This window comes from Cyanistes caeruleus, chromosome 3 (genome assembly GCF_971803275.1).
Source record: "Cyanistes caeruleus chromosome 3, bCyaCae1.hap1.1, whole genome shotgun sequence".
In the NCBI taxonomy this organism is placed as follows: domain Eukaryota; kingdom Metazoa; phylum Chordata; class Aves; order Passeriformes; family Paridae; genus Cyanistes; species Cyanistes caeruleus.
In genome coordinates this window covers 113,920,997-113,933,584 of record NC_141703.1, presented here as the reverse complement: position 1 = coordinate 113,933,584, position 12,588 = coordinate 113,920,997, and the positions used below count along the sequence as shown (strand labels likewise).

The window sequence follows — 12,588 nt, the reverse complement described above, 5'->3', positions numbered from 1 at the left end:
AAGAAGAAAAGCCAAGCAATTCTTCCTGAGAAATGCAATAGAGAGGGTAGAAATGGGGGCCAGCTGCTAGAACAGCATCATCTGGGAGGAATTCACCTGAACAACCACCCAACCTAAGGAAGCAGGGAAATGCATTTCCCTGCCTGTCATCAGGGATGATAACCAGACACAGCATCACACGCTGAGGGTGTCTGAAAAGAAGCATTTCAATGGAGCACTTCACTGGAAAGGAGCACTCCTGCAAATTGCATACATGTAAGTAAGCAGAGCCCAGCAAACAAGCAGCTGGGGCAACCTGTCTGTGATTTTTTAAGTGCAAAATACTTGGAGCTAAAACCGTGCAGTGTGTATAGCTTTACAGAGAATACAGCTATTGCCAGTATTGTTATATACACTTCAGATGTATAAATGACAAAGTCCTACTGTTTAAAAAAACATGCCTGAGTGGAGCTAGATCAAATATCAGGACTGGTGATTTGCTTTCCCTTGGCCTCCGGCCGAGAGCTATGGAAGAAAAACAAATTAAGATCTTTGAAAGAGTATCAAAATATTTGCCAGTGAAGACCAAAACACCAATTTTCACATGCTCCTTTCCCTGACAATATTGGGGCAGAGCTGTGTGCTCTGAAGGGAGTGACTGCTGTTTGCTTTGAACTATCCCGACTAGGAAATACCTGATCTAATCTCCTCCATCTGGGTGATGGGGCAGGAAAGACCTCTGAGTCTGGGTCTGAAGCTCTCTGTTCCAGCCTTCCTCCTCACTGAATCCACTTCCAGTCAGCCAGGCTATAAACAGCTCGTTTGGTCCAGGCTTTCAAGGGGCCTGGTCACTCTGAGCTGCCACACCAGGACCCAGGATGCGGATTCCTAAGTCTGCCCCGGTGCAAGCCTGGGCTGCCACAAAAACGAGTGGATTCTGTTTCCCCCAGCCCGTTCTCACCCCTTCCTTGCCCTCCTCGCTCTCCTGGGGCTGAAGGCAGAGATATTTGGGTTAGGGGGTGGTTTGCCTGGGGGCTCAGCAGGGTGAGCAGCTGGCCACTGCTCCTCAGTGGGATCCAGCTGAACCAAATGGTCCCGTTCCCAGCTTTGGAGGTCTGGGAACGTGGCTCAGGCTACATCTGAGACCTTGGGAACAACCTCTGTCGGAAAGGGACGGGAATCAGTGAGTCCCACACTGCAGCTGCCAGCCAGCAACACCCTGCTTTTAGCTACTCACTAACCTGTGTGCCAGGAATTATCACTGAACATTGTCAACTCTGTCTTTATGTCCTTGATTCCATCTGGAGTCAAACAGCTCAGATTAAAGGTCCATAACCATCTCATTAGGAATCACACCTAGGCTGCACATAGCCGGGTTTTCCAGACTACAGGCTGAATTCCCTTAGAGGAGCAGAGCTTCAGCTGCTGAAGATGCTCTGCCTGGAAAAGGCATGGCTGAGGAGGGCTGGAGGAGCAGGCTGGAAGGCCACAAGTGCTCTGCAGAGAGTGAACAGGATGCAGTGGAAGCCAGAAGCAGAAATGATTTCGGCAAAGAGAATCCATGGGGGACAGGTCAACCGGAGGGTTTTGGATGCATTCCTTGCACAGGAAGACTCCAGTCTCTAACCTGCTGGCTTTGGGAAAAACGCCCTGAAGGAAATTTCACCCCATACTCTCTCTGGGGAACAAGATCTGGGCTGAATGGTGCTTCCATAGGACTGACCCAGTGTAGTTCTTTTCCATTTTGGGGTTGTATCCTTCAAGCCACAAAACGATTTTGTGAGAAAGTTTCGCACAACTTAAAACCAAGTATCAGCTCTCTGGAGTTTAGCCATCCTACAGAACATAATGAAACACTATAACCAGTTATAGAATTCCCTGAGATAGTAAAAAGAAAATATCAACTGGAAAGATTGTCTAATTCTAGACTGGTTTCTCTGTACATCCTGATCTAATTCCTGCAAAGCCCCTTTTCATCTCCTGCATATTCTGCAAAAATTTTTATGTAGGATTATTTTTTTTAAAAGGTCTGAGATCCCAGATTCCTGCAGGTTACCTAGAGAGGCCTAAAAATAGTAATAAATTTGAAAATTGGACAAAAGGGGATTTAACACGCCAAGGACATGGCCTGGAGCTGGCGCTGAAGCCGGCACAGCTTCCAAGTGAGTCAGGCGGGAAGTTTGTTCCTTTCCCCCACTCAGCTCCACAAGGAATATGGAATAAAGAAATGGCAAGACAGGCTTGGAAGGGGCACAAAACCACATCTCAAGGTTTTCATCCCTTAATTCATAGAATCACAGAAGGCTTGGGTTGGGAGGGACCTTAAATCCCATCTTGCTCCATCCCTTGCCATGGGCAGGGACACCTTCCACCATCCCAGGCTTCTCCAAGACCCAAATGTCCAGCCTGGCCTTGGGCTCTGTCAGGACTCCAGGGGCAGCCACAGCTGCTCTGGCAAATTCCCACCTTGAAATGTCAATTAGGGCTCATAAAAGCAGGCGAGCATGGGGTACATTTGTCCCTGAACATCCACCAGGAGGAGAAGGAGGAGAAGGAGGAGGAGGGAGTCTCCTGCAGGCAGATGTTTAGTTGCCACAGGACACAACCGGGCAGCTAAACAAAATCTGGATCCCACAAAACAGGCTGCAGGATCCTGGGGATCACACAACCCACAGCCAGAACAAGCTGTATCCAACCTGTGCTTTCTCTCTTCCAGGAAAAATGGGTGCAAATGTCAACCAATGAAGCCCTTTCCACCTACACCACATCAGCTCCAAAAGCCAAACATGATCCCAGCAGAGCTCTCCGGGAAGTCTCGCTCAGCAGAGCTGAACCCTTAATGGCACAATGCTGGGAAAAGCAGAACTGCTGCGTGGGTGCCCCAGAGGCACCCTGTGAGCACTAATCACTTGTGCATATTGAACAGAACTGTCTCTCCATGGGGAAAAAGCTCCCTTCAATTAGTGGAAAGTGACTCCCACCGTTCAATTTAGGGTTTAAATTTGGACAGGGTGAGCTTTTCTTCCCTGTTTTTGGTGTGTTGGTGTTTTTCCCTTTAATGTAAACTATATCCTTGCAAAGAACCCGTGGATAAGGCATTGGAACAAAACATGTGCAGCCATGATTCTGGCACCGTGTTTCTAGGATACATTTTTCCAGGAGCACTGGTCAGCAGAGCCCAGAAAGCACAGCTAGTGACAACCTGCAGAAAATTTAACTTAGAGAAACCATGATGGTGTTCATGAACACAGCTGAGCATGCAGTGGAATGGTGGCTGGATTCAGGAACTAAACACCAGGGCACGAGGCCATTGCTGTGGGCTCAGAGCCACCCTTCTGGCAGTGACCCCCTTAGGAACTAAACTAGTCAAAAGTCACCCACCAGTGATCATCAGGCCCTTCCAGGGCAGCTAAGACTAAAGAAACAGATGCATACCCCAGCTACAGCTTTCCAAAAAGTGGGCTAAAACCCCAAACCACAGGCAAACACAACTCCAGAGTCTTGAGAGGACTGACAACAAGGATCTGGGCAGAAACTTCACTCCTGGCTAGGAGAATCCATTAGGTGACTCCACGGAGCAGTGACACCTCACTGGCCCCAAGGCCAAGAGGGAAAACAGTGTCCAATACCCCATTACACTCGGCCCTGGGTCACCCTTGTGTGTCCCCTCAGGGCCCTAAGATGTGACAACTGTTTTGTGGGATTGGGATGGGGGAAGCAGTTTAAAAGGCTGGTCAAAACACGAATTTATATCAGGAAGTGTTTTCCAGCACGAGGACACACATGACAGGCTCCAGGGCAAGGGGATCATCAAGAGTATAAAGATAAAAGTGCTGAAAGGCAGGGAGGGCAGAGGGAAACAAAACTGCCCAAAAGGTGCCCAAGTGCCAGCTGGCACAGGCCAGCAGAGTGCCAAGGAGCACAGTAAGAGCAGGGCAGTGACATGGGCTCAGCTCCACACCTCAGCTCCCAGCACACCCCACGTCAGCAGTGCCAAGGAAAGAGGAGCAAAGTGTGAGACACTGCTGCCTGGGGACCTGCTGCAGACACAGATTGGTCACCTCCCTCCCCTCAGCCCATCCAAAGCCACCTCATCAGGCTCACCAAGGAACTCCTTTCACTTTGTGTGCAAACTCAGACTTCATTTCTGCCTTTTTAAACACATAATGGCAGTCATTTCCCTAAGCTTGCTCAGGCTAGGCTGGGGCTGACATGACTTCATTTCTGACAACTATCTTATACTTACAGGATGCTGCTGGGATTAAAGACTTGGGAGGAGGAATTTTGACCTTTGCAAAGCTTTAATTTTGTTGAATTTATCCATGGTAATAATCACTCCTAAGACTCCTTACAGCCATCATCTCCAGTCTCGGGAGATACATCTAGTGAAACCAGCCTCACGAAATAATTTCCCTGGGTATGGCTGAGGCCTCACAAAATACTACTTAAATTCCAGACTTTCACTACATGCCTCAGAGGAATCTTCTGAATGCCAGGATAGGCACCAAGAAGAAAAACAAATGCTTGGCTGTTCATGACTGACTCTATTCTCTTTTTCCTTAAATACACTTGAAAGCAGGCTGCAGGCAGCAGTTGCACCCAACAATCTTCAGGAAAGCTGTTAGGTCCAAGGCTGCCAAAACTCATCTCTTTTCTTTTTTGCTTGTTGTTCTCTAGGTTTTTATCCTGTGCTGGTGCAGGCAGTGCAAAACCAGAGGCTTTTCACCTCTGAGAGCAAAGAGCTGATTTTGAAGAACAAAGCTGTTGTTGTGGGATGCTGCAGCATCTGTTTCAGCACGTCAGTTTTATATTTAGTAGCAGCTCATCTCCAAAGACCGAGCACGGCCAGGGAGCCCCTGAGCAGCCCCATCCCAGCAGCTCCCATGGGTCAGTGCCAGCGGATGGGGCACAGGCTCCTGGAGCCTCCCCCGAGCCCTGCACAGCCTGCCTGGAGTTTGCTGCCCAGTCCTGGATCTCAGACAGAGCTCAGGGAGCAGCAGGATGTGCTCTGGCCTTGACCAGTGTGCAGCTCTCCCCCGTCTCTGGGTCAGGCACAGCACAGGGTCAGCCAGGCAGGGGAGCAGCCCTGCCCCATCCCTGCTCTGTGTCCCCAGGCCGTGTTTCTGAGCCACTTCTAGGGAACAGTAAAACACCGCTGCCAGCTCTTCCAGCAGGCAGCTGGAGCTCTGCTTGCACAAGATCCAAACCGACTCCAACTGAGCACAGTCTGCCCGCAAAGCACATGCCAGGCACAGCTGGGAGACGAGGGCAGGGTTTGGAACTCCTTTCTGCCCCTCTCTACAGGTCATCTGCCACTGAAGTGCCAGCAGAAGCACTGCCTGCAGCCTGAGGCAGGAACTCCGTCAGGCAGGACAGGGAAAAGCAAGGCAACATGTAGCAAAGCCCAAGATGCCAGGCCTGGAGTGCAGGAGAGGCATCTGACAGCAAAGCTCCTCTCGACTCTGCGCGGGCCCTGGCTCAGAGAAGCAGCATCCTCTCCACACATCTCCATGCCCCATCACTTCTCGGTTTACAGCAGGCCTGGCAGTGCCAGTGCTGTTTTGGGGAGATGTTTAGCACAGACACGAACATCAGCTAATTAGAAGAGTGAAATTTCAGCCCAGTGAGTGCTCAGCACAGAGGGGAAACACTGACAGGTTTTTTTCTTTGCCTCCAGCTACAACTGCAGGCAGGGGAGGGTGACAAGGTGGGGAGGGCAGAAGAGGGGACACAGCTCTGCAGAGGAGTGATCAGTTTTGGCAGCTACCCTGGAAAAAAGGAACCATCAGCACTGCAAAACACGCAGGGAAATCTTCTGCTGGCAAATGCAGATTTCCCTGTCCCAGAGGCAGTGAGGAGTGGAAAAGGTCCAAGGAGAGCTGCAGATAAAGAAGGGACAGTGATGGAATTGAGCCAGCTCTGGAGACTGGCTAGCTCAGCTCTCTCCTGGAAACAGCTTTCTGCTTGGAAAGGGGGTGTTGAATGACAACACAGCCTGGGAGAACTTCATCTGTAGACCCAGCCCAGCAAATGCCAAATGACAGAAGAAAACTGCCTTACCTGGGTAGTTTTCGCCCTTCTGCCTTGCATGCTGCTGCTATGGCTCATCTGGGGGTTGGTGGCCCCTTCGGAAAGGCAGTGGGACTTCCTGCAGGGCAGCGTGTTGTAGTTACTGTAGGAGGAAGGCGCATCCTCGGCGGTCACCGATGCCATCTTATGGCTCCCGAGCTCCGGGATGTCGGACACCAGGTTCCGGCAGTACCCTCCGAAGGCGTTTCGGGGGCCGCCGTTGATGGCGGCGCTGGGGGTTTTGGGGGAATACAGGTCGCTCATGGAGTTGGCCCGCTGGCAGGCGGCCAGGGGCTGGGGGCTGCCACCGGCCTCCGGGCCCTGCACGGCCTCGGCGTCCTTCTCCTCGGCCAGGCCCAGGATCTCCTCGTTGCTGGTCAGGTGCTCCTGGCTGAGGTCGGACAGCGAGAACTCCAGGCTGTCCTCGCGCCAGATGTCGGCCGACTTGGAGCGCTTCTTCTTGAAGCTGGCCGCATCCATGAAGGCGCTGCCGTTGGCCGCGTAGCGCAGCGCCCGCCCGTCGCCCTCGCCCAGGAAGGGTGGCTCGTCCCCGTAGAGCCGGCTCTCCTCCGAGTCGGGCATGCTGTGCACGGAGGCGGCCGTCAGCACCGTGCTGCTGTCCACGCTGGGCGTCACCGACGAGTCCGTGTGGTAGGACACGGGCCGCAGGCCCATGTCCACGCGCTCCACCCACATGGCGCTGCCGAAGTCCTCCAGGTTGGCCTCGGGGGCGAAGGGCTCCAGGCCGTTCTCGGCCAGCGACTGCGGGATGCTGGGCGTGCTGCTGGAGCGCGTGCTCACCTCGGAGTTGCGGTGGATGACCTTGCCCGAGGAGGCGTGGCGCGTGCGGCGCGAGGCCTTGCCGGAGAGGCGCAGCGAGCGCGACGTGTGCTTGCGGCCCAGCCCCGGCTGCTTGTCCCCGTAGAAGGCGTGCTCCACGCTCTGGCTCTCCGCGTTGCCCATGGCGTCACGGTCTGCGGGGGACACAGCGAGCGCCGTTAGGGGAGGCAGGAACGGGGACACCCCGGTACACCCACAGCCGCTCTCCTGCTTAATTAACGACCGAACCCGGCCCAAAACCCACGCCACGCTTTCTCGCGGGGACTGCCGCGACCGCGGCAATGATCCCGCAGAATTAATTACGGGAGCCGGCGGCTGTACCGGTGAACTTAGAAATACGGATAAATCGGCATGCAGCGAGCAGCCAGACAGCTCTGCTGGTGCAAACGAGGAGTGCAGAAGAGGGAAGGACTCAACCCTGGAGCTCGGTGGGAACTGGAACCAGTTTAGCACCACAGTGCCATCTCAGCTCTGCACACATTCACCTGACTCTCAGCATCAGCGTCGTGCTTCCAGCCAACAAACTCTAAAAATCAACAGCTCCTGTTTATCTGCAAGTAACAGATGCTGAAAAGTAGAGGGACGTACACCTTTAGCTGAGATTTCACCTTTTTTTTTGGCTAGGAACTGCGAAGTGAAGCATCAAATAGCAAAGTACAAATCCTCCCATTTGGCAGCGAGCTAATGACAGGTTTGATTTCTGGAACAAAAACCTGTGCAACATTAAGCAGGTACGGAGAGCCCCACACAAGAAAGCCATATTATGAAAAATAAATTAGCATGAGTGACTCAGACTATACAAAAATAACCTTTCCATCCCACTCCCTCTGAAGCAGATAAGCAGATCTGAGCTCTTTGATCTGAGCTGGAACGCAGGGACAGGGTTTGTGTCCCCAGCCCCAGCCTCCTGCATTATTCAGCTGTGCACGTCCCGCCGTGGAACAGGTTTCCCATCCAGGAGGTGGGAGTGATGATCTGATTCAACCTTGGAAAACACTCTGAGGTCTGTGATCTCACTCAACAAATGTCAGAAATATTTTATCAGTAGTATTAGGTCCTTCCTTCTGGCCTGACGGCAAGAAGAGGAATAAGAAAAGTAAATGCCAAAGTTCAAAATTAAACAGGAGATCCTGAATTACACACAAGACAATTACATAGAGAAAAACAGTCCATCAGTCTTGAGTAGAAATTCCAAGACAAAACTTCTTTTTTTTCCAGGTATTTCCATTACTTTTGGTTGAAAATAAAAAAGCTGCCCTGATAGTAAAATAATCTGGAGTTTTTAATTTCTTCGGGTAATTGCCTCTCCTTTGCCAGGATGCCGATGGATACTGAACCAGATGCTGGCAGAATGAATGCACCCAGGTGTTTTCCCTCACTATGTATATTTGCACAACTGCTGCTGCTGCACAGAACTGAATCAGCCCTACATAAACACATGGAAAGTGAGGAACCGATGGCACTAAACAACGGGACAGAACTGAACGCTGCAGTGACGTTTCTGACCACAGCAAGAGGACTGTGCCTCTGCTCCTCCATCCAGCAAAGCTGCTCATGGCTGAGGCTAGAAGTAAGTTCAGTGCTGGAGCAACAGACAACACCATAAACATCTGAGCATTTCTGTACTGAACATAAATACAGTTGCATGTGAAGTAAACTACAGCAGGAAATGCCCTACATCTACCGAAATGAATGGCAGAACTCCCTTTGGCTGACATGACTTGTTTAAAAAACTAAATGCACTGAAGAAAGGGCAGGTTTAAATCTTAAAACACAAAAAGAAAAAGACAGCTTTATCAATCCACAGACAAGGGTTTATTACCTCCTAAGAGCTACCACTCTTTGATAAAGACTGAAAAACAATCAGCCAGCTTTTGCCTATAGAACATTTTAAAGCACAAAAACCACATCTTTTCTTCCGCAGATATCTAAAACCAGACCCCAACATTCTGTCCTGCAGAAGAAACCTTTCAGGGCAGTGCTTTCCCTGCTGTGGTTCTTGCTGACCGCACTTCCACCCAGCAGGATTTCCACCGGCTGCACAGCCCAGCAGAGCCTGAACCTTTTATCCCCAGTCTCCAGCCACCCACCCATCTCCAGCCATCCCTTCTCAACCTAAGGACAAGCTGAGCAGTTAAAAAAGTCCTCTTGAAACCTGGAATGGTTCTTTACCTTCCAACTACACCGGGAAGACTTTCCCCCAGCCAGAGAAGCAACAGGACCGCAAGTGGGCTTGGTGAGGAAAGGAGCAGCATCTCCGGCTGCATCCAGTGAGGAAAACACTCTCCTGGAAGGAGGGAAGTCTTCTCTCCACAGAAGGAATGTTTAGGGAGTGATTTCACACAATGAAGTATCTGCTAGAGACTGGCAAGAAGTGTCAGACTTCAAAGTAAAGAGCTGACCTTTTTTAATTCTGTGGATTGGTGCTTTGGGTGGGGGCGTGGGTGAGGACGTATGTAAATCCACATTCGGCTATCAGTGAGCCCATACCTCGCTCCTGCTCCCTGGAAAGGCCCTGCCTAGTCCCAGGGAATTCCCGGCTGCAAGGCTGCAGGAACGCTGCCCAGGGGGTGCAAGAGGGCTGCAGGCAGCAGCGCAGCTGATCCAGCGCCATCCCCCAAGTCTGGCACCATCCCTGGCAGAGCCCATCTCCCCTGGGAGATGCAGGACACAGCTCAGGTGGAACAGTCGTCCCCACCAGGTCACGCTGAGAGGGGTCCTCTGAAAGGGACCCCCATTCTACCTTCTTCATGAGCATTTCCACCAGTTACTCCGAACCAAATCAAGTGCTCCTGCAGCAGAGTCCACTAAAACAGCAGAAAATAAATCTGCAGGGAGTGGGAAAAGAAAGAACAACAAAAAGAAGAGCTTAGTTAGTTAGAGCTTAGCTATTAGTTCGTCTTTGCTGAGCTAGAGAGCTGGCCAGGCACACACCAGAGGCAGCACAAGAGTGCCTGTCTGGGGACACAGTGGGGACAGGATGGGACAATGCGTCTGGAGGGTGACACAGCAGCAAGGAGGAGGGACGGTGAGTGACACCTCTGGTTTTTGGCAGCAGGGAGCTGCGAGGTGAGCTCAGGCAGATGTGGAAAGGCAGCCCTGAGAAGGGAACTGGCACTGCTATAGACGCCGGCATCCTAAGCGAGCGGGAGCTGGGCCGGGGAGGGGAGCCCCAGCCTCCCCCTCCCACAGGCCACAGCAGACACCCTGGGGCAACAGCGTCTCAAACTGCTCAGCAAGGACTGCCAGATGCTGCCTGTCTGTGGCTTAACTGCATTTAGCACACTCAATGAAAAAAATCTGTATCAAATTAAGAAAATGAGTAACGTTAATGGGAGCTGCACGCAAGTGCTGGTAGGACAAAGGCTCCCCTTGTTAGCTCAAGCCGCCAAATGCAAAGGCCACCATTAAAGACCCATCAAGGTACCACCAGGATATGACACAGATCAAGTGTGACACATCTCCAGGCTTTAGACAGGTCTGTGGTGGTGTTGGGAATCTGCTGTGAATTACCCTGAGCCTCGCAGAGATCAGCACGGACCGCGTGCTGCGAGCGCAACTGGCTGGACGTTTTTCAGCAGAAAATGTTGATTCATCAGAACCCAAACTTTTTGTGGGAATTGAGGGCCTCTGATGAAATCTGTCTCTCTCTGGGAAGGAGAGGCTTGAAAAGCAAAGCAGGGAGACAGGCACGTCTCCTCCAAGAGGCACCAGCGCCCTGACTCAGGCGCTCACCGGAGACGCGGAAGATCCAGATTTGTATCTCCCAAGCTGGGCAAACGAGGGGTGGCAACTTCTGCCTCCACAACCTCAAAGAGGTGGCCTGACCTTCCATGCTGGGAAAGGGCTCTCTCTCCCAAAAAACCTGCTCCTTCCTGCTTCAGTGCGGGGAAAATGTCAGAATTGTGGTGACTTCCAGAAAGTCACCTTTAAGCCAGCTTGCATATCAAGAGACAGGACAGGGGGTTGAGATATGTTTTTTGAAAGCTCAAACTTCAGATTGACATCAAGATTAGGCTGCTAGCAAAGAGAATGTGAATTTTGCAGGCAAGCTTTGGAAAAACAGTGTTCCCTACACTGGGTATGCTGGAAAAGCAGACTGACCTCCAGCTGAACTGCTGAGGTTTTGCTGGATGACTCTTATATGAAATGTTACACATAAATTATATCACATTCTAGATGACCACTGATGATGGCCCGCTCAGAGAACATAATTTCCTTTAAAAACAGTAATTTTCCTTCCTCTCCCCCTAACCCTGGTATTAAATTATTTCTTAAAATAATTACAAAACCAGAATACTCATTTCAATTAAACCCATGTTACTAACTCTTAAACCTGCAAAAGGTTGGTCCACTGGATTCCAGAAGCGTACCTAAAAAATACTAAATTTCCAACCAAATTTGAAGCACCTCACAAGACAACAGATTGCAAATTTAAAATTAGATTCTAGTGGGAGGCCCTGGTGACAAATCTGTATTTTTCTCCTGGAGCGTAGCTCGAAGGCTGTGAGAACCAGAACAATGATCAAATCCACAGCGGGCAGTGAGCCTACAGAAATAAACTTCTGCTAAAATCTGCCAGCCAACAACAAAGATTTTTACTGATCTCACCAGAACCACATAGAAAAATGTACAAGACTAATAACCAAGTGTGAACACACACATTTTATTGTAATTAAAATGTGCTTTTTCAAAAGGGCAATGGAGAGGCTGAAATTCCACAGAAAGCCTTTGAGTTTCTCAGAAACTCCAGCGGCGTATTTCATTGTTTTCACATCAGAACCTCTTAACCAGCCACTTCTTTTTTGTGAGCCGCTCTCCCATGTGTTAAAGCACGGGATGGACTCCAGAAAGGCCCTGCAGGCAATTCCAGTAAGAGGAGGAGGGAAGGAGGAAGGGATGTCACCAGGAGCTGCTTGACAGCCACTGAAAAGCCCAGCCCGGGTACCCAGCACATGCAGCTCATGCCCTTTCCCTCCCCGAGCATCCCAGAGCAGAGCAAAGCCCTCCAGAACCCCACAGGGACGCACGTGTACCTTCCGAGGCAGTCCCGGTATCCAGCGCAACCTTCCCCCAGAGAGCTGTGGCATTTAGAGGTACAGAATTGCAAATGACCCCGAAAGGAGCAGTTACTGGGACTGCAGAAGCTGTCAGCACCTGCCACTCAGCGGCTCCATTACTCCCGCGTCAGACTCTATGACTACATGCCAAAAACCTGGGGAGAAAGGGGAGAAAAACAAATCAGACAAAGGGTTAGCAGAGAGGGCTGCACAGGAGCATCTTCTGCCGGCACCTGTCACCAGCACTTACCTAAGGAGCACCGGGCAGTACAGCACGGAATGCTGTGCTCAAATTCGGGTGATGAAATCTGATGGTGGCAGAATAAATGAAAAACCCAGTCAAGCACCGCCAGCCCCAACCGCAGGACGTGCAGAGTTCCTCTTCCCACAGCTCCGCAGAACCAAAATCCCCCCAGACTTTAACATTCCCTTGCTGAGGCCGGCCTGTCTCAGCTCAGGGCCAAAACCACACCTGCATCTGAAGACGACCACCAAGAGAGGCCCTGTCCAACAAAGCAGGGCTCGATTTCTGGCAGCAAGGGGAACCCAACCGCCCAGGAGACGCTGGAAAGCCTCAGAGGAGATTTCTCTGCAGACCGCCTCATTTACGGAAAGGGCGGTTTTGCAGGCAGGGATTTCA

General features: G+C 51.2%; 1 protein-coding gene across 1 annotated transcript in view; it reads right to left on the bottom strand.

The window, feature by feature from the left end:
* Positions 1-12,588, bottom strand: part of TIAM1 (TIAM Rac1 associated GEF 1) — a 152,105-nt gene that overhangs the window by 59,988 nt on the left and 79,529 nt on the right. The window contains exons 4-5 of the mRNA XM_086883683.1: positions 11,925-12,103; positions 6,040-7,022 (exon numbers count right to left, since the gene is read on the bottom strand). Of these exons, the coding sequence (XP_086739809.1) occupies positions 6,040-7,011 (972 nt within the window). The 5' untranslated portion in view covers positions 7,012-7,022; positions 11,925-12,103. The remainder of the gene's footprint in view (positions 1-6,039; positions 7,023-11,924; positions 12,104-12,588) is intronic.